The 18436-nt window shown below is 50.6% G+C and overlaps 1 protein-coding gene across 1 annotated transcript in view; it reads right to left on the bottom strand.

Annotated features, from left to right (window-relative positions):
* Positions 1–4558: 4558 nt before the first annotated feature.
* The window catches only part of ACAP3 (ArfGAP with coiled-coil, ankyrin repeat and PH domains 3), a 70332-nt gene continuing 56454 nt past the window's right edge, over positions 4559–18436 (bottom strand). The window contains exons 15-23 of the mRNA XM_015648028.1: positions 18038–18107; positions 17840–17934; positions 16337–16551; positions 13660–13764; positions 10486–10578; positions 9613–9833; positions 9232–9341; positions 8656–8766; positions 4559–8402 (exon numbers count right to left, since the gene is read on the bottom strand). Coding sequence (XP_015503514.1) covers positions 8255–8402; positions 8656–8766; positions 9232–9341; positions 9613–9833; positions 10486–10578; positions 13660–13764; positions 16337–16551; positions 17840–17934; positions 18038–18107 — 1168 coding nt within the window. The 3' untranslated portion in view covers positions 4559–8254. The remainder of the gene's footprint in view (positions 8403–8655; positions 8767–9231; positions 9342–9612; positions 9834–10485; positions 10579–13659; positions 13765–16336; positions 16552–17839; positions 17935–18037; positions 18108–18436) is intronic.

The raw sequence follows: 18436 nt of genomic DNA, 5'->3' as shown, positions 1-18436 counted from the left end.
CCAGGGATAATGTTATTATTTGTTGTTAATTGATGATGTTACCAGGGATAATGTTATTATTTGTTGTTAATTGATGATGTTACCAGGGATAATGTCAATATTGGCATTTTTCTGTACACAAAACAAGCCCAGCTTTGTTCTGGCGGGGTCTCTGTGGCTGCTGGAGCCTCGCAGGGGGCGGGAAAGCCCCAGTTTGGGGATTTTATCATTTTTTAGACAATAAAATGCTCTGGGCCCAGCTTGGGCTGGGCTTGGTTCTGCCTCCCGCTCATCCCAGTTTTGACTCCATTTTATTTCTGAACGCCGGGAACACCGGGAAAGCAGAACAGGCAAAGGCAAATCCAGAGTTTGGAGTCAGAACTTGGCTCGATTCCCTTCATCCTCAATGCATAAAAAGTCTGGGAATTTCCTCCCGGGAGGAGCAAGTGAAGGAATTTCACTCCAGTTTGGGGCTGGGAGATCCAACGCTCCGGGAAAGCCCAAAGGGGGAGATTCCTGCACCAGGGAGGGTCTGGCACAGGAGGGATGGGAATGGGGACAGGGGATGGGAACAGGGATGGGAACAGGGAATGGGGACAGGGATGGGAACAGGGAATGGGAACAGGGATGGGAACAGGGAATGGGGTCAGGGAATGGGGACAGGAATGGGAATGGGAACAGGGAATGGGGTCAGGGAATGGGGACAGGAATGGGAATGGGAAATGGGGACAGGGATGGGAATGAGAACAGGGAATGGAAATGGGAACAGGGAATGGGGACAAGGAATGGGAACAGGGACAGGAATGGGAACAGGGACAGGAATGGGAACAGGGATGGGAATGGGGACAGGGATGGGAATGGGAACAGGGATGGGAATTGGGAATGGGAAATGGGGACATGGACGGGAACAGGGACAGGGATTGGAGATAGGACAGGAACGGTAACAGGGACGGGAATTGGGGACAAAGATGGGAATGGGGACAGGAATATGGGACAGGAATTGGGGACAGGGTTGGGAACGGGAACAGGGATGGGAATTGAGAATGGGAAATGGGGACATGGACGGGAATGAGAACAGGGACGGGAATTGGGGACAAAGATGAGAATGGGGACAGGAATAGGGGACAGGAATTGGGGACAGGGACAGGAATTGGGGATGTGAATTGGAGCCAGGGATGGGAACTGGGGACAGTTCAGGGCTGGGACAGGCCAAATTCAGTGGGATGAAATGATTTTGGAGCTGGTGGAAGCACAAAATCCCAACTGGAGGTCACTCAGAACTCTCTGCACCGAGGTTGGGCCCGAATTCTGAGTTTAGGAGGCTCCTCTTTATTCCAGAACCTCTGACTTGGTCTTTTCCAACCTCAACAATTCCTTCTGCTGCCTGGCACAGCTCAGCTCCTCACCCCTGGCTCGGGTAAAGGCACCAAATCTTCCAATCCCAGAGGTTCTTCCCTTAAAATGCTCCAAGAAATTTCCTATCTCAGAGGCAACGACACTGAAGTGACCTGAACCAACCCTGGGTTTCACCCCAAATTCTGTTTTAGGGTCACCCCTGAGTGCCTGGGATGGTCCCAAATGGAGATTTCCACCTTCCAGCAAAAATCCAGCCCCCAGAAGTGACAAAATCCCCCAGGAATGAGCACCAGGGCAGGGGATCAACCCAGGCTGAGGTCAAATCAGATTTTTCAGAGCTGCTTGGAGCAGGAACAAAACAAAATTTCCGCCCCAGGGGAAGGCAGAGAGTTCAGGAGAGAATCTCCTGAGCAGGGATGGCTTGTGCTGCAATTCTGGGGGTAATTAAGCACCCTCATGCCATTAATGATGGCCCTGATTTCACATTTCTGGGGGAATTTTTTTCCTGAAATTCGTTTTTTTTCTGGTGATGAACCCACAGAAAGGAATCCCATCATCACCATCACCAGAGAGTCACAGAAACCCCAGCACAAAAACAGAACAAAACAAAAAAGCAGATTTTTCTGTGCCATGCCGTGCCCCACAGCTCAGCCTGGAGAAGCAAAACAGGTTAAAAAATGCCGTTAAAATAAGATTAAAAATAAAGAAATGTAATGTTTGTAATGTAAAATAAATAAAATGTTAAAATAATGTTAGAAAACGCTGATTTTTGTTCATCCAGGCAGCAAGGGAAGGATCCCTCCAGCAATAAACCAAGCTGAGGAAGAGGAGGGAAGGAGTTTCTCCAGATCTTTATTAACAGTGCTTCAAGAGACCAGAGAAGGGAGAGGGAGGAGGGGAAAAAGGCAGCGAGCAGAGCAAGAGCTTTGAGATCGTACAAAGGTCATTACAGAGAGAATTTCTGGGTTTCCAGAGGTGCCCACGGGCTGTGGGGAGAGGGGCTGAAAATCCTGGAGCAAAGGGAGGGAGGGGTGAGAGTTTATTTACAGCGAGGGCAGAGCCCCCGAGCTCTGGCCTGGCCACAGAAGGCTCTGGGCTGGCCCCAAACCCTCTAGGCTGGCCAAAGATCCTCCAAAATGGTCAAAAACCATCTGAGCTGGCCCCAAACCCTCTGGGCTGGTCAAAAATCCTCTGAGCTGGTCAAAACTCCTCTGAAATGGTCAAAAATCCTCTGAATGGGTCAAAAACCCTCTGAGCTGGCCAAAAAGGATCTCTGAGCTGACCAAAGGACCTCTCCCTGTCCCTGCAGTGACCCCTGTCCAATCCCCATCCCTGTCCCATCCCCATCCCTGTCCAATCCCCATCCCTGTCCCATCCCCATCCCTGTCCCCATCCCCATCCCTGTCCCATCCCTGTCCATATCCCTGTCCCATCCCTGTCCTGTCCTTGCTCCTGCCCTGTCCCCATCCCATCCCCCTGCGGGCACACGAGGTCGCGGCAGCCCAGCCCGGCCCAGCCCAGTCCAGTCCTGTCCAGCCCAGCCCAGCCCTGCCCAGTCCTGTCCTGTCCAGCCCAGCCCAGCCCGGCCCGGCCCTGTCCAGCCCAGTCCAGCCCGGCCTGGCCCGGCCCAGTCCTGTCCTGCCCAGCCCAGCCCAGCCCGGCCCAGTCCTGTCCTGTCCTGTCCAGCCCAGCCCGGCCCTGTCCAGCCCAGTCCAGCCCGGCCTGGCCCGGCCCAGTCCTGTCCAGCCCAGCCCAGCCCAGCNCCTGTCCTGTCCTGTCCAGCCCAGCCCGGCCCTGTCCAGCCCAGTCCAGCCCGGCCTGGCCCGGCCCAGTCCTGTCCAGCCCAGCCCAGCCCAGCCCTGTCCTGTCCTGTCCAGCCCAGCCCGGCCCTGTCCAGCCCAGTCCAGCCCGGCCTGGCCCGGCCCAGTCCTGTCCAGCCCAGCCCATCCCTGTCTAGCCCAGCCCATCCCGGCCCAGCCCAGCCCAGCCCGGCCCGGTCCAGCCCATCCCGGCCCTGTCCAGCCCAGTCCAGCCCGGCCCTGTCCAGCCCGGCCCAGCCCAGCCCGGGTGTCCGCGGTCGCTGTCCCGGTGCCACCCCCGGGCCCAGGAGCCTTCCCGGCCGCTCCGTCCCTCAGCGAAGGCCCCGCCCGGCGCCCTCTCCCTGAGGCTCAGCCCTGCCGCATTCCCACCGGGAATTCCGGCCACAGCCCCAGCTGCCTGGCAGGGGCCAGGAGGGAGGTGGAAAAAATATCCATCCCGGCCTCTCCAAATGTAAAATTTCCCCTTTTTCCCGCGGGCCGTGGCTCAGCCCTTTCCCGGCGCTGTCCCGGCACTGTCCCGGCCCCGCTGGGGCTGGCTCGGCCCTGCAGGGCCCCGAGCGCTCCTTGAGGAGCTCCCGGGGGGCCTTTCCTGCACAAATCGCAGCGTTTGTGCTGCTCTGAGATGTTCCTGATCCCTTGATCCCAAAATCCTCCCTCCAGCTCTCGCTGAAGCCGCAGCATCGTTCATTTGATGATCTCAGAGGCCTTTCCCAATGAATAATTCCATCTGGGCTGCAGCTCAGCTTGTCACACCTGGGGGTTGGTTAAAGGCATAAAATCTTCCAATCCCACGGAGGTTTTTTTCCTTTAAAATACTCCAAGAAATGTCCCAACTTGGAGGCAGCAGTGCTGAAATGAGCTGGAAAGATCCTGGATTTCACAGAAAATCCAAGCTGAGCTCATCCCACCTGGAATCGGGGACAGAGCCCGGAGAGCCAAACCCAGACTCAATCCAAGTCCAGGCACTTGGGGCAACTAAAAGTGAGGGCTGAGACAGAAATAGTCCCTCAGATCCCAAAAAATTCCAAGGATGGAGGATCCTGGTGGCTGAGGAGGCGTTGGGCACCTTGCTTTGCAGACAAAGGTAAACTCCTCCTGTTAAATGTGGTTAAATCCAGAGAGAACACTCTCACACCCTCAGAAAAATAAAAGGGAGAATGGAAAAATGGAAAACCAGCAGACTGGGGCAGCAAATATTCCAACCAGGATGGTACAACACAAATCCAGCTGCGTTTCAGGCGGGAAAAACAACAAAATGTTCATTTTTTCATCTTCCTCAGAGCGTGGCAATGCATTTCCTTCGCTGAAATGAAACTTTCTGTGCACCTTCCGTGCTGAAATTCGGAGCACGCACCCCTCCACAAACCCCCAAGGAGAAATGAAAAGCAAAGAAACACAGCAAATAGGGAGAAGTGCATCCTTAACGTGTTTTTCCTGGAGAAATTTTGGTTTTAGGGACTGCAGGACATTGGGTTATATCTCAAATCCGAGGTGTTTCATGCCTCGGGAGCTGCGTGACGGAAACAGAAAGGGGAAGGGGGGAAGAAAGGAGAATGAGGAAAAGAGGGGGCAGGGAAAAAAAGGCAGGTTTGGAAAAATATTTCCTAAAAACGCTACCAAAAAAATCCTGACATTAAATACAGACCAACTGTATTGAATAAAAATTGCACTAGTCCTCTGGGCACATCAATAATAAGAATAAATTAAATACTTAACAATTCCACGGCTTAAAAAAGACAGCACAAAACCCATAACAAAAGAACATAAAACCCCCCAATACTGTCAGGTAGGAAAAGTGCACCAAGTCGCTTTTATACATCGACTCTAAAGAAAAGTACCAATACATGTTAAATAATCCATTGTCTCGCAAGACGCCGCTTTTTGCATCGATATTTACATTTTTTCTTTCCACTTCATGTACTTCAGCAGTGAGTCTGAGCTTCCAGGGTGCAAACCAGCCAGGATTTCTGGCCAGAATTCCCAGAAAAAGTGAAATAAAACGACCCAAAAGCGGAAGCTGTGCTTCTTGGCTCATGGAAAGGACCAGTCGGGTTTTTAACTCCTTCCTAAAAAGCTGGGGAAACCAGAGGGGGTTTGAAAACCAGTTTGAAGTCGCTGTACAGGTGAAAAAACCAACAATGGCCATGCTGAAATCCGTGAGCAGAGCAGGACCGTGGCAGGGGTGAAACCTCCCCCCTTGGCTCTCCAGAGCTCTGCAGGAGCCTGGAAACATTTCCAGCATGGGAAGGGCATGACTCGAGGGGATCAGCACCAAAAAACGCCCAAAGCGATGGAGAGTGGCACAAATCCCGGTGGGATTGAAGAGGGAATTCCCTACAGGGAAAAGAGCCGGATTGTGGTTCCTGGAGCTCTCCAGGGGCTGGGCTGGGCGGTCCAGACGGCTCTGGGGATGTCCTGCTGAAGGCAGACTCAGATTTAGGGCCACATTTGGGAGCAGGATCAGCTTCCAGCCCCATCCCAGCTGTGCCAGGGCTACAGGACTTGGATTTAGGGCTGGATTTAGGAGCAGGATCAGCACCATAACTTCCAGCCCCATCCCAGCCGTGCCAGGGCTACAGAACATTGCTAAGCCCTAATTTTGAAACTTTCAAACCCTTTAAACTTTCAAACCTTGGCTTTTTAAACTTTTAAACCCTGACTTTTTTAAACTTTGAAACCCTGGCTTTGAAACTTTTAAACCTGGCTTTTTGAAACTTTTAAACCTGGCTTTTTGAAACTTTGAAAGCAATGGCAGCAGCACCAGCAGGATCCAGAGGCTGGAATGGAAGGAGAAGGTGGCAGCAACAGCCAAGGGATGGCACCGCCCTGCTCAAGAGAGGGGGGGCATGGAAATTGGGGGTGATCTGGGACAGAAAGAAGAGAAATCCCAAAGCTGAGGAGCCAGAGATGAGCTCCAGGAGCTGCCCAGGAGAGGCACAGGGAGCAGCAGGGCTGTGCCACCGCCCACGGGGCCAGGAGGTGCTGGGTCCTGGGAATGTTCTGTGGGAAGTGAAGGAGAGGCCGGAGCAGCTGTGCCACAGCTGGCATCAGCCAGGGGAACCCCAAATCAGAGCTACAACCTCTGCTCCCAGAGCTGGGAATTCCGGGGTTTCTCCATCCCGCTCCCTCGCCAATGGGATTGCAGCGAGGATGGGATTTTGTGCCCCATGCCAGGGCTGCTCCCAAGGGTGCCGGAGCTGGGCAGGGATGAGCACGGGAGCTGCTCATCCTCCACTTCCCACTCCCAGGCTCCAAGGGAGCGTTGTCTGCCCAAGCTCCACAGAGATTTCCAGCCCAGGCACTGGACAGGCAAGAAGGGGGAATTCATTCCCCAGGATCAGGAGGTTGTTGATCCATGGAAGCACAGGAGGCCCTGGGGGCAGAATTTGCGCTGAAGAGTCACCAGGACCGTTCCAGACTGGGACTGAGAACAGAGCTCAGCCCTTGGAACTGCTCATCCCAAAGCTCCAGTTGGAACGGGGATCACGCAACCAGAAAATGCAGGAAAACCTGGGACAGCACTTCCTAAGGAAGCAGGAATTGCCTCGAGCCAGGAGAAAGCCTGGTGTGGGAGGATAGCGAGGGCTGCTGGGTGAGTCTGAGGGTCAGGAGCTGCTCCCTCAGAACCTGAGGACACAATTCCAGCCCCAGGAGCAAACCATGCTGAGGCTTCTGAGCAGGGCAGCAGCCTGGCAGTGAAAACATCAAGAATTCCAGAGAGGATGGGATGGAAATCAGAGGATTGTGGATCTGCCGCTGGAGGGCAGGAGGGTGGGGAACTCTGCCTGGGATTCGTGGTTTCCTTGGAGGCCCTGGAGATCCCAGGATGATCCCTAAGGCACTGTGGCCTGACCCTGGAGCCCAGGCAGGGATGTCACCCCCAAATCCTCACTGGGGACATTGGAAGCAAAAAGTCCTCCAGCCAGGATTCCAGAGGCGCCTGCGCTCGCTGAACCCTCCCAAGACGGGATGAGACACGAGCCAGCACCAAAGGGCTCCGAGGAGAACCACGTTCCCTCACTGCAGCCCTGCGGGAAAAAGGAGAGAAACACCAGAATCCTGCTGGGAACAGGAACTGGGGAGCTCCAAAGCCACTGAGCTGCTCCAGCATGCGGGGAGAGAGCACGGAGGGGATGCATGCGAGTGGAATTCTCTTCCACGGAAACCTGAAGGGAGCAGAGAAGCGAGTGGAGTCCAATTCCCCATCCCTGGTGTCTTTAAAAGAAGACTGGATGTGGCAGTGGTTTAGTTGAGGTTTTAGGGCTGGGTTGGACTCGATGATCTTAAAGGTCTTGTCCAACCTGGGATTCTGGGATTCCATGATTCTGGAATTCTGGGATTCCATGATTCTGGGATTCTGTGAAATTGCACCGAGCAGCTTGAGCTGATTCCCCTCCCTGCCCCGAGCCCATCGCCAGCGACAAGCTTCTACCAGCTGCAGGGATCAGTGCTGCTGCTTCCAGGAAATCCTGTGGGGTTGGGAATCCTCCCAGGAAGCAGGGCAGCTATGGCTTTGAGCAGCCAAGCACCCAGGGCAGCGAACGAGGGCAGCGTGGCTGGGTTAGTCCTGAGAGCAGTGCAGGGTGAGGAGCCAGAGCTCCCGATCCTGATCCCGCTCCGCTGGGCCTCCAGAGCATCCCTGCCCCAAAAACCAGCCTGGGCCTCCCAGGGGCAGAGCAGGCTCCACGCCACACTCCCTGCCAGAACTCCCAGCCAGCTGTCAAGGGACAGCTCTGCCTGCTCCTGGTGTTGGTGGCTCCCTCCTGGCCACAGGAGGGTTTTTCCTTCTTTTTTTAAATTTTTTTCCTTTTTTTTGTTTAAACCGATCTCCCACACTCCCCACACACATCCCATGGTCTGTGGTTATGCCCTGGGAGGCTCCTACTCAACAACAACAAAAAATCAACCATCCAGTAGTCAAGCATGAGAACTCAAAGCTGACGGGGAAAAGCCCTCGGCCTTCCTGCGGGCAGCTCAACCCGAGGGCCACAGGCGTCCAAACCAGACCAATCTGCAAGGAAAACACCAAATATCCAAGGACGGGGCTCTCCAGGGATCCAGCCCAGCTCGGGGGCGGCCGAGGGGACGCAGGTTTGTCCCTAGCACTCGTCGATGTTGAGGCTGATGAACTCCTGGATGCACTTCCTGTACTGCAGCTCCGTGGGGCTGCTGCTGGGGTACTGGCCGGCCTGGCCGAAGGGCCCCTCCGCTTCCCGCATCTCCTCGTTCATCCGCGCCAGCCGCAGCCTGCAGCCCATGGACACACAGCAGGGAGCCTTTGGTTATTCCTTCCCCTGCTGCTGCCGCTTCCCGCTGTTTCCCGGGCCCCAGGCAGTGTTTCCCAGTTCCCAGGCAGTGTTTCCCAGTGTTTCCCAGTTCCCAGGCAGTGTTTCCCAGTTCCCAGGCAGTTTCCCAGTGTTTCCCAGTTCCCAGGCAGTGTTTCCCAGTGTTTCCCAACATTTCTCAGTATTTCCCAGCACCATTTCCCAGGCACACTCACAGGGTGACGATGTCGGCGTTGGCGGCGCTGACCGCGATGCTCAGCGGGTCCTGCCCGTCGGCGTCGGCCGTGTGCTGCGTGGCGCCGCGCTTCAGGAACAGACACACCTGCCTGGGGACAGCGGCGCCTCAGCCACACGGTGCCAGGGGCACGGAATGCCAGCCCCAAGAGACAGAATTCCAGGCCCAGAGGCACAGAATTCCAGACACACAGAATTCCTCTGGTTTGGGTTGAAGGGATCCCAAAACCCATCCCGTTATCCCAGGTTGCTCCAACCTGCCCTTGGGCACTTCCAGGGATGGAACAACCACAAATTCTCTGGGAATTCCAACCCAGCCCCTCCCCAGCCATGAATTCTCTGAGAATTCCATCCCAGCCCTTTCCCAGCCACACAGGGAAAGATTTTCCCCCAACATCCCGCCTTACCCTGCCCTGTGCCAGCTCCAAGCTGCTGCCACGCCCCAAAATCCACATTTTACAAATCGATTCCCCCCACTCCCACCTCCCCCAGACTTTTTGCGTGATTCCAGCTGCGGGTTCCATTCCGGGTAGGGAATGTGCCAGCCTGGCACTCACCCGGTGTGCCCCAGGTAGGTGGCGTGGTGCAGGGGCGCCCGGCCCCGAGAGTCCCTTTGGTTAACGTCGGCCCCGTTCTGCAGCAGGAACTCACAGGCGATCAAGGAGCCCTGGAAAAGGGGGAAAAAGGAAATTTCCACATCCATTTAACCAGGCCAGACAATTCCTAAAGGGAATTTCTACATCCATTCAGCCAGATTGGACAACTGGGAATTTCCACATCCACTCAACCAGACTGGAAAATTCCCAAAAAGGAATTTCCACATCAGTGTCAGACAGGACAATTCCAAAAAGGGAATTTCCATGTCAGTTCAGCCAGACTGGATGATTCCCGCTCTCCAAAGCCTCCCATCCCGAGCGCGGTTTCCCAGCAGCACGCACCCCGCTCACGGCCTGGATCAGAGGCGTTTTGCTCTCGTCCTCATCGTTGACCCAGTTGATCTCGGCGCCGTGGGCCAGCGCCTCGGCCATCAGGGGCAGGTTCCGTGCCCGGGCCGCCCGGTACATCACCAGCCCGGGCGGCAGCTCCCGCACGTCCTCCAAATCCGACGCCTCCTGCTCGATCTCGGCTTCCCCGCTGGATTCCTCTGACACCTCACACTCTGCCAGGCGGGGAAAGGTGGGAGACATCAGGCCAAAGCTTCTCACCCCGTTTTTGGTAGTCCCGAAGGCATCCTGGTCACCCACCCTGCCTAAACTGGGCCTGCCGGGATCTGGGGGGCTCTGGCTTTGTTTAGGGGAAATTCAGTGAGAAAACAGAATCCCACACTGGTTTGGGCTGGAAGGGATCCCAAAGCTCATCTTATTCCACAGACAAATTCCACCATCCCAGGTTGCTCCAACCTGCCCTTGGGCACTTCCAGGGATGGGGCAGCCACAGCTTCTGTGGGAAATCCATCCCAGGGCCTCCCACCCTCCCAGGGAAGAATTCCTCCCCAGAATCCCAAGTTCCTCCCTAAAATTCCAAATTCCTTCCCAAAATCCCAAATTCCTTCCCAAAATCCCATCAATCCCTGCCCTCTGGCAGGACTCAGGTTGTTGATCTAATACAAAAGTTCGATTTTACAAAACAATTCCTCAAAACCCCTCAGGCCCGACTCCAGCTGGATCTCCTCCTCCTGTGCCACCCACTTTCCTCCTGTGCCACTCACGTTTCCCTGTGCCACTCACCTTCCTGTGTGCCACTTTCCCATGTGCCACATTCCCGTGTGCCACCCACCCACCTTCTGTGCCACCTTCCCCGGTGCCACCCACCTTCCTCGGTCACGCTGTCCACCACGGAGCCGAACACCAGCACGTCACTGCTGCCATCGGTGCTCCCTCCCAGGCCGCTGTCACTGCTCAGACCTGCAGGGCCAACAGGGCACAAACCAAGGGCACTTTAACACCCTGGCCCCGCAGCGCCAGGCACAGCCCCAGTGCCAGCCCTGGGGGACAGAGCTGTGCAGGACGTCACACGCACACAGCTGGCATGGGGACAGGGGGGATGGCATGGGGACAGGGGGGATGGCACGGGGACAGGGGGGATGGCACCCCTCTCAGCCCCTGACGGTGGCTGTGTCCCTGCTCTGCCCTTCATGCAGCACTGCCACGGCACTTGGGGCTGTTGGGGACAATCCTGCGGGATTGTGACGGGATTGTGACGAGACTGGAGCGAAGCAGCAGCAGAGACAGCGTGGCACGAGCTCGGGCAGTGTCACCACTCTGCTTTCAGCGCTGGTCACACTCTGGGATCACTCATTTGTCACTGGGCACGTTTTTATTGTGATGCCTTAAGTTAAACTTTCGTGTTTTCCAGACCCTGCACTGCACTGGGATAACTCTGGACTTCATAGAAAGCAAGCTCTCCTCACAGTTTAGATAATTAACTAAAAGGATTGTTAAAACAATTGTTATAACAAGGATTGTTAAAGCTTGTCTACGCTTGTCCAGCCCCAGAACCAAGGACACCTGACAGCTTCAGGCCCAGAAAGTGTAAACAGTGAATTGATGAGCAAACTGGGAGGATGGGACTTCATTAACTGAAGCTGTGATTGGGCAATTAACCCCAATGTGGACATGGACCAAAACTTACAAAAGGGTGAAAACTCATGACTTGGAGTCTATATTGTGTCCATTTTGGGTCTATCCTGGGTGCAGCCTCAGCCGGGCTCCTGCACTGCCCAAGGTGATCCTTTGAAGGCTTTTTAATAAATCCCCACTTTATTCCTTTAACTCTGCCCAGCCTCTGTTCCAGTGGCCTCTCAAGGCATCAACTGACAGGGCTGGGCCAGATCTCATCCGACAGCATCGGCTGCTGGCTCATCCATCTTCCCAACAGCTCTTTCCTTTCCTACAGAGCTTCCCTGCTTGGCCAAGGAATGTTAAAAGCTGGCTGATTCCATCCAAGAAATCCATGGATCCTGGAATCCCAGACTGGTTTGGGTTGGAAGCGATCTTAAAGCTCATCCTGGCTCCTAACCTGTGGCCAGGGACACCTTCCACTGCCCCAGGGTGCTCCAAAGCCTGGCCTAGGACACTTGCAGGGATGGAAGTGACGAGATGAAGCCGCTTATCCACGGTGTCCGTGGCAGGGAAACTTCCTCAGCCTCCACCAAAACAGTCAGGAAAATGGGAGAAAGGAAGGAAGAAGCAATGCAGGAATCACTCCTGCAGGAAGAGGTGTGGCACATCCCCTGAGGGTGGCACATCCCCTGCGTCCTGAGGGATGCCTGGCCAGACTTGGGAATTCTCTCTGCTTTCAGCTTCTTGCTGCTTTGTCTCAGTCTGTCCCCCCAGAACTCCAGAGCTTCAATCCCCATGCCCCTAATCCCAAACCATTGAGATTAGGAAGGAAAACAAGCCTGGAAAATGTTCCTGCACCAGCTGAGTGCTCCGTGCAAAGAGAAACACCAGGAAAGGCTGCAGGAACCACGGAGCCTGGAAAAGCCTGGCAGAACCAGAGTCTGAACCTCAGAGGGTGCTGAACTCCCCAGAGCGAAATCCCAGCTAAAGATCAGGCTCCTGAAATCCTGGATCACGTGGAATTCTCCAGCACTGCCGGAGGAGGGAATGAAGCCACAACAGGAAAGGTTTTCAGAGCACGAGGGGATTTTTTTAGAGCTGCTGCAGATTTTTATAGAAAGCAAACCCACGGCCTGGCAAGGAGGGAAAACGTGATTCCAGCCAGGCCTCGTGCCTCTGCTCCACGTTCCCAGCAAAACAAGAAGGGAGGATCTGGCATGTGGATATGGATCCATCACATTCCCAGCCCCGTTCTCACTGCATCAGGGATAAAATTGCTATTTTCTCCTCCAGGAGCAAGATGAGGCTCTGAGGAATTTGCTGTTTTCTTCTCCAGGAGCAAGATTCCCTCTGAGCGACCTGAGGGACTCTGAAGTCCTGAACTTCCCATTCTTCTTGTGGAATAAAAGTATGAAAAAAGCACAAAAAAAGCACAAAATTCCTCAAAACTGGACCAGCCTCCGAAGCCCTGATTCAGACAAGCCCTAAAGCACCTTCTTCCTTAATTCCAAGAGATAACATGGACTTGGAGGAAAACCTGGGAGTTTCTGCTGTGCTGAACTCAGGGCTGTAAATATTTATTCTGAATTCTGACAAGGACAAGCAACCGAGCCAGGAAATTTAATACCTCCTCAGCTAAGGATGGTAATGGACTACAAAAACTCTGGGATGTAGAACACCAAATAAATAAAGTTAATAAATTTCCTGTCTGAGATCCCACCTGTCCAGGATTAGATCCTCTGAGGAACTGATTCCATAAAGGGAGTTTTGGAAACGTTTTGCCTGTGGAAAACCTGCCACAGCCAAAGGAGTTGGCAATTTAAGAAATCCCTGACCAGAAATCCATCACTGCCTGGGAATTTTGGGGTGGAACAAGTGAAACTTGGGTGTCTCTTTTGCTGCTGGCTGCCAGAGCGTCACCTTACCTCCGTCCAGGAGGGACCCAGCGGGACCCATCCCACTCCAAGGGCCACCTGCCAGCGGGTGCTGCAGAGAGATGTGGCTGGCACCTAGAGGAAGGTGGACGGGAATGTGAGGGGAGTTCATTGGCACAAACAGAAAAAAAAAAAAGAAAAAGAGAAAAAAAAAAAATATTTTGTCTGCAGCAAGGCTTGGCTAAATAAAACCTAAATAATAATAATAAAAAAAAATTAAAAAAATTAATTAAAAGCCAAAATGAGAAACATAATTAAAAAAAAAAAAGCCAATGGAATGCAAAATCTGGGAGAAAAAAATGCTGGGGGGAAAAAAAAAATCCAGCAGAAACGGCAGTGTGGCATTAAAATTGGTGCAATGAAAGAGCAGTAATGGGGCTGGAGTTTGTGCAACCAACTCCTGATCCCTGTGCTGGAATGGTCACCCTCTCCTGGGATAGCTGGCCTGGGCACGAGCTGGGAGGGCAGGGAGGAGCTGCTTGGCACTTACTGCGAGGGCCGGAGCCAGCCCCGGTGTCGAAGTAGGAGAAGAGAGAGTCCAGCTCGTCCGGGCAGAAGAGCGAGTCCCGGCGGAACTTCCTCTCCAGGGTGGCGGCTGCTTCACACGGGAAATTCAGAGTTAGTGACGAGCAAAGGAGACAATTCCCCGGCTGGGTTTGCTCTCCTAGAGCCACACAGGGTCTCCTAGGGTCACACAGCCCAAAATAGCACAAACTCCTCACCAAAGAGCAGCCAGAACCTTCCTAAGAACCCAAAATAGCACAAACTCCTCACCAAAGCCATCCCAGAGCTCTGGGAGCAGCCAGAACCTTTCCAAAGAAACCAAGACAGCACAAACTGATGACCAAAGTCATCCCCGAGCAGCCAGAACCTTCCTAAGAACCCAAAATAACACAAATGTCTAACCAGAGTCATGCCAGAGCAGCCAGAACCTTCCTAAGAACCCAAAATAACACAATTTTTTAACCAGAGTCATGCCAGAGCAGCCAGAACCTTCCTAAGAACCCAAAATAACACAATTTTTTGACCAGAGTCATGCCAGAGCAGCCAGACCCCTCCTAAGCACAGCCTCTCTCGCAGAGGTAAAACAAAAAGGATTTAAAATCTATTTCAAAGCAGGAATCTGAAGACAAAAAGTGCACAAAGCGAGCTTGGAGATGGCAGGGTCACCCTGGTGATCCCCTCGAGCCACAGGAACCTCCTTGATCAGCTGCAAAACATCAGGAAATGGCTTTAAAAACCACAATTTGTGCAATTTCACTCACAGCTGTGGCAGGTCCCAGAAGGGAATGGGGATCCCAGGGATTTGGGGATATTTATTAAAAAATATTTATTTTATTAATAACCATGTATTGTCATTTCGCTATTTTCTGTTGGCTTTTGCAAATTATTATTTATAATCACAATGATTTTGATATAGTAGAGTTTATAACCACTTTTAGCTGCTTTAATATCATTTATCACCTAACCCTGTGTAGCTTGTATATATTAGTGTGATAAATGCATATTATATAATATATGTATTAAGTGTGATAAATACATTATATATAATATAGTTAATAAGTTTATTTTTAAACACTATCATTTATAACTTTTATAGATTATTATAAATTACGTATTATAAGTAATAATCTAGATTATTTAATTATTATTTCTTACCAGCCATTTAATTGATCATTTAATTGTATTAAGATATCATTAATTACCTATAAATCTATAAATATATTTTTATAATTTACAAATAAATTTAAATATAAGTTATAAATATTATAAATAATATTATAAATATGTACAGCTTATTTATACATTTATAACTATGTTTATATATAGAAATATTTTGGCTTTGGCAAAATACTAAAATTAAATATTAATAATAAATAGTAAATATTAAGACGGAGACTGTGTGTAATGTTAACTTTTACAGAAGTAGCTAATGCTTTTATTTGTGAAAATAGCTGACAATGGTGAGAATAATTCAGATAATTTTGTAAAATGATGGTGATTTAATGCACGTGTGGAGCAGCTTATCTGTATTGAAAAGCAGCAGGAAAATAAACAGTGAAAGAAGGAATGCAAGGAGGAATTTACCACTGACCCTATCAAAAACCACCTTGTGAAGATATAAAATTCCTAAACATAAAACACCTAAATTCCACCTGCAGTGAGACACGTGCTTTAGGAACTCAGGACAAGGGTTGAACCAAGCAGAATTTCCAGAACATGGAACTCAAAGGGAAATTTGAATATATAAAATCCTCATTAATATGCATTTAACCAAATGCAATGAAAAATTAGGTAAGAAAACTGTTTAAAGCTAACTGGCGTCCCTCCGGCAGCTTAGCAAGCACTCAGCACTGTCCCTTTTATCCCTTATTAAAAACTATTAAATTAAGTGTTATTTAAAATGCATTAAGTTATTATTGTAATTTACCATTAGCATTATATTTATACAATATGTAACTTAATATTTATCATTAAATTAAAACTTATTATTTTATATAATAGATTATTCTTTATTACTTATATATCATAATAGAATTTCACATTATATATAATTTTATATAATTTACTAGTCATAATTTCTATTTATTATATATATTTTATATCTAATATATAATTATATAAATATAAATAACATACATTATTATATATAAATATTATATATTATTAGTTTATATAGATATTATCTATATAATATATTATTATATATATAATTTATATATAAATATTATATATTATTGTTTATATATTGTATATATAAACATTATACATAATTATATATAAATATATGTAATTATAAATATAAATATATATTATTGGTTATATTTATTATTAAATACATTATTAAGTAGATAAATGTAAATATATATTATATATTGTATAATAATATTAATATATTACTAATATATTATTTATTATAATTTATTATGATAATAGATTCTATAGAAATAATATATATTAAATATATATTATTTATAATAAATAAAATATAATAAAATAGAACAAATAGAAATAAATGGAATAAAATAGAATAAAAAACCCTATAATCTAAAGATATAATAAATGAATGAATTAATAAAAGATATCTATATATATATATAATTAAGGACTAGTGACTGTTCCCAAGCAGGAGCCGTGTTTCGGCAGGGCCAGCGGGAGGTGCCCACCTGAGGCCAGCATGGCGGGGGAGGCACTGCCCGGTTCCTGGCGGTATTTCCTGCGTGCCGTGGGCGCCCTGGAGCTGCTGTTGTGTCTCTGGCACTTCTTGACGCACCAGCGCCGCGGTTTGCGCTCGCTCTCCGCCAGCACCTCCCCGCCCGGCAGCTTCCTCAGGAACTTCTTCTCCACGTACTTCACCTTGATCCAGGCCTCCTTGTCCTGCCTGAGGGAGCGGCAGCACAGGAACGGCAATTTAGTGAATCTGGCCAAAGCCACCACGAGGGGATGGAGCTGCTGCTCTGGGGCTTTTTGTCCAGCCAAGGCCTAAAATCCCCAACTTCTGAAACTTCCAAACGAGGCATTTCAGCCCCCTGAGGGAACTGGGCTCACCCAAGGCAGCCATGAGGGGATGGAGCTGCTGCTCTGGGGCTTTTTGTCCACCTGAGGCCTAAAATCCCCAATTTCTGAAACTTCCAAACGAGGCATTTCAGCCCTCTGAACCTGCCTTTCTGGAAGGAGCTGGGTTTGCCCCATGCAGCCGTATGAAAATGGAGCTGTTGCTCTGGGGTGTTTTGTCCACCTAAAATTCATTTTTCTCAAACTTTAAAAAGACATTTTGAGGTCTCTGGACCTGCCTTTCCAGAGAGAGCTGGGCTTGCCTGAAGCAGCCATGAGGGGATGGAGCTCTGGGGCATTTTGTCCACCCAAGGCCTAAAATTCCCAATTTCTGAAACTTCCAAACGAGGCATTTCAGCCCTCTGAGAGAACTGGCCTTGCCCAAGGCAGCCATGAGGGGATGGAGCTGCTGCTCTGGGGCGTTTTGTCCACCTGAGGCCTAAAATTCCTATTTCTCAAACTTAAAACTTGTCCCATTTCAAAACACAACCAAAAGGGGATGGTTGAGGGTGGACTGAGATGTTCAGCCCCAGGTGCTTCAGGAATTTGGGAGGTTCCAAACTAGGGGTAAATCCTGCAATTCCTGGTTCCCAGGCATGCTCCAACGCCCCACAAGAGCCCAGCCCAGTGAGGGGGATGGGATGAGGTACCTGAGGCATTTGGAGCCTGGTTTTCCATGGATCTGGGGGCACTGGGCTTGCCCAAAGCAGCCACGAGGGGATGGAGCTGCTGCTCTGGGGCATTTTGTCCACCTGAGGCCCAAAATTCCCATTTCTCCAACTTAAAATTGTCTCTTTTTTTTGGTTGTTGCAAAGCTTGACCAAAAGGTGCAGGGGTTGAGTGGAACGAGATGTTCAGCCCCAGGTACCACCACAAGATTTAGATATTTGGGATACCCCCCAAATCGGGGGCAAATCCTGCAATTCCTGGTTCCCAAGGCACATTCCAACATCTCAGCGACCTCCATGAGAGCCCAGCTCAGTGAGTGGGATGGGATGGGGGTACCTGAGGCGTTTGGAGCCCTCTGAACCTGGTTTTCCATGGATTTGGTGGCACTGGGGCTGCCGTGGGGACCCCTGAACTTGCTTTTCCATGGATTCTGGGGCACAGCTCACCTGGAGCTCCCTGCTGTTGGTTTCTTCAGCCCCAGCTCCTCACACTGTGCCTCGTAAATCTGGTTCATGGTGTTGTTGCCCAGCTCACACATCAGCTGAAAGTGAAATTCAGGGAGGAGGTTAAAGCCTCTGTGAGGAATTCCAGGGAATCCCTGGATTCCCACCATTTCTGCCTGGCTGGTAAAATCCAGCACTCACTTTGAGCAGCTCTGGCTCCCAGGAATCCAGCGTGAGGGATCGGACCTTGGAGCAGTGAACACCCAGGCTCCTGCTCAGCCAAGAGGAAGAAAATCCAAAAATTATTACAATTCCACAAACCCAGAATTTCCCTAATGAGGTTAGTCCAGTTCTTAATTATCTCTGTGCAGATGGAGCTAAACCAGGGGTGCTGTGCATAGAAACCACACAGCAACAATTCCTGCTGGATCTCTTGGCACAAACTGCATCAGCTGCAATTCCAGCTCCACCACTTTCCCTGGGACCCCATCCCTGGCCATTCTCCCTGGAATCCTGCACTCCATCCCTGCTTCTTTTCTCTGGAATCCTGCACTCCATCCTTGGCCATTTTCCTGGGATCCTGCACTCCATCCCTGGCCA

Source organism: Parus major, chromosome 21 (assembly GCF_001522545.3).
Source record: "Parus major isolate Abel chromosome 21, Parus_major1.1, whole genome shotgun sequence".
NCBI lineage: Eukaryota > Metazoa > Chordata > Aves > Passeriformes > Paridae > Parus > Parus major.
The sequence above is the reverse complement of the archived record's forward strand: the minus strand, read 5'-3'. Positions and strand labels throughout refer to the sequence as shown.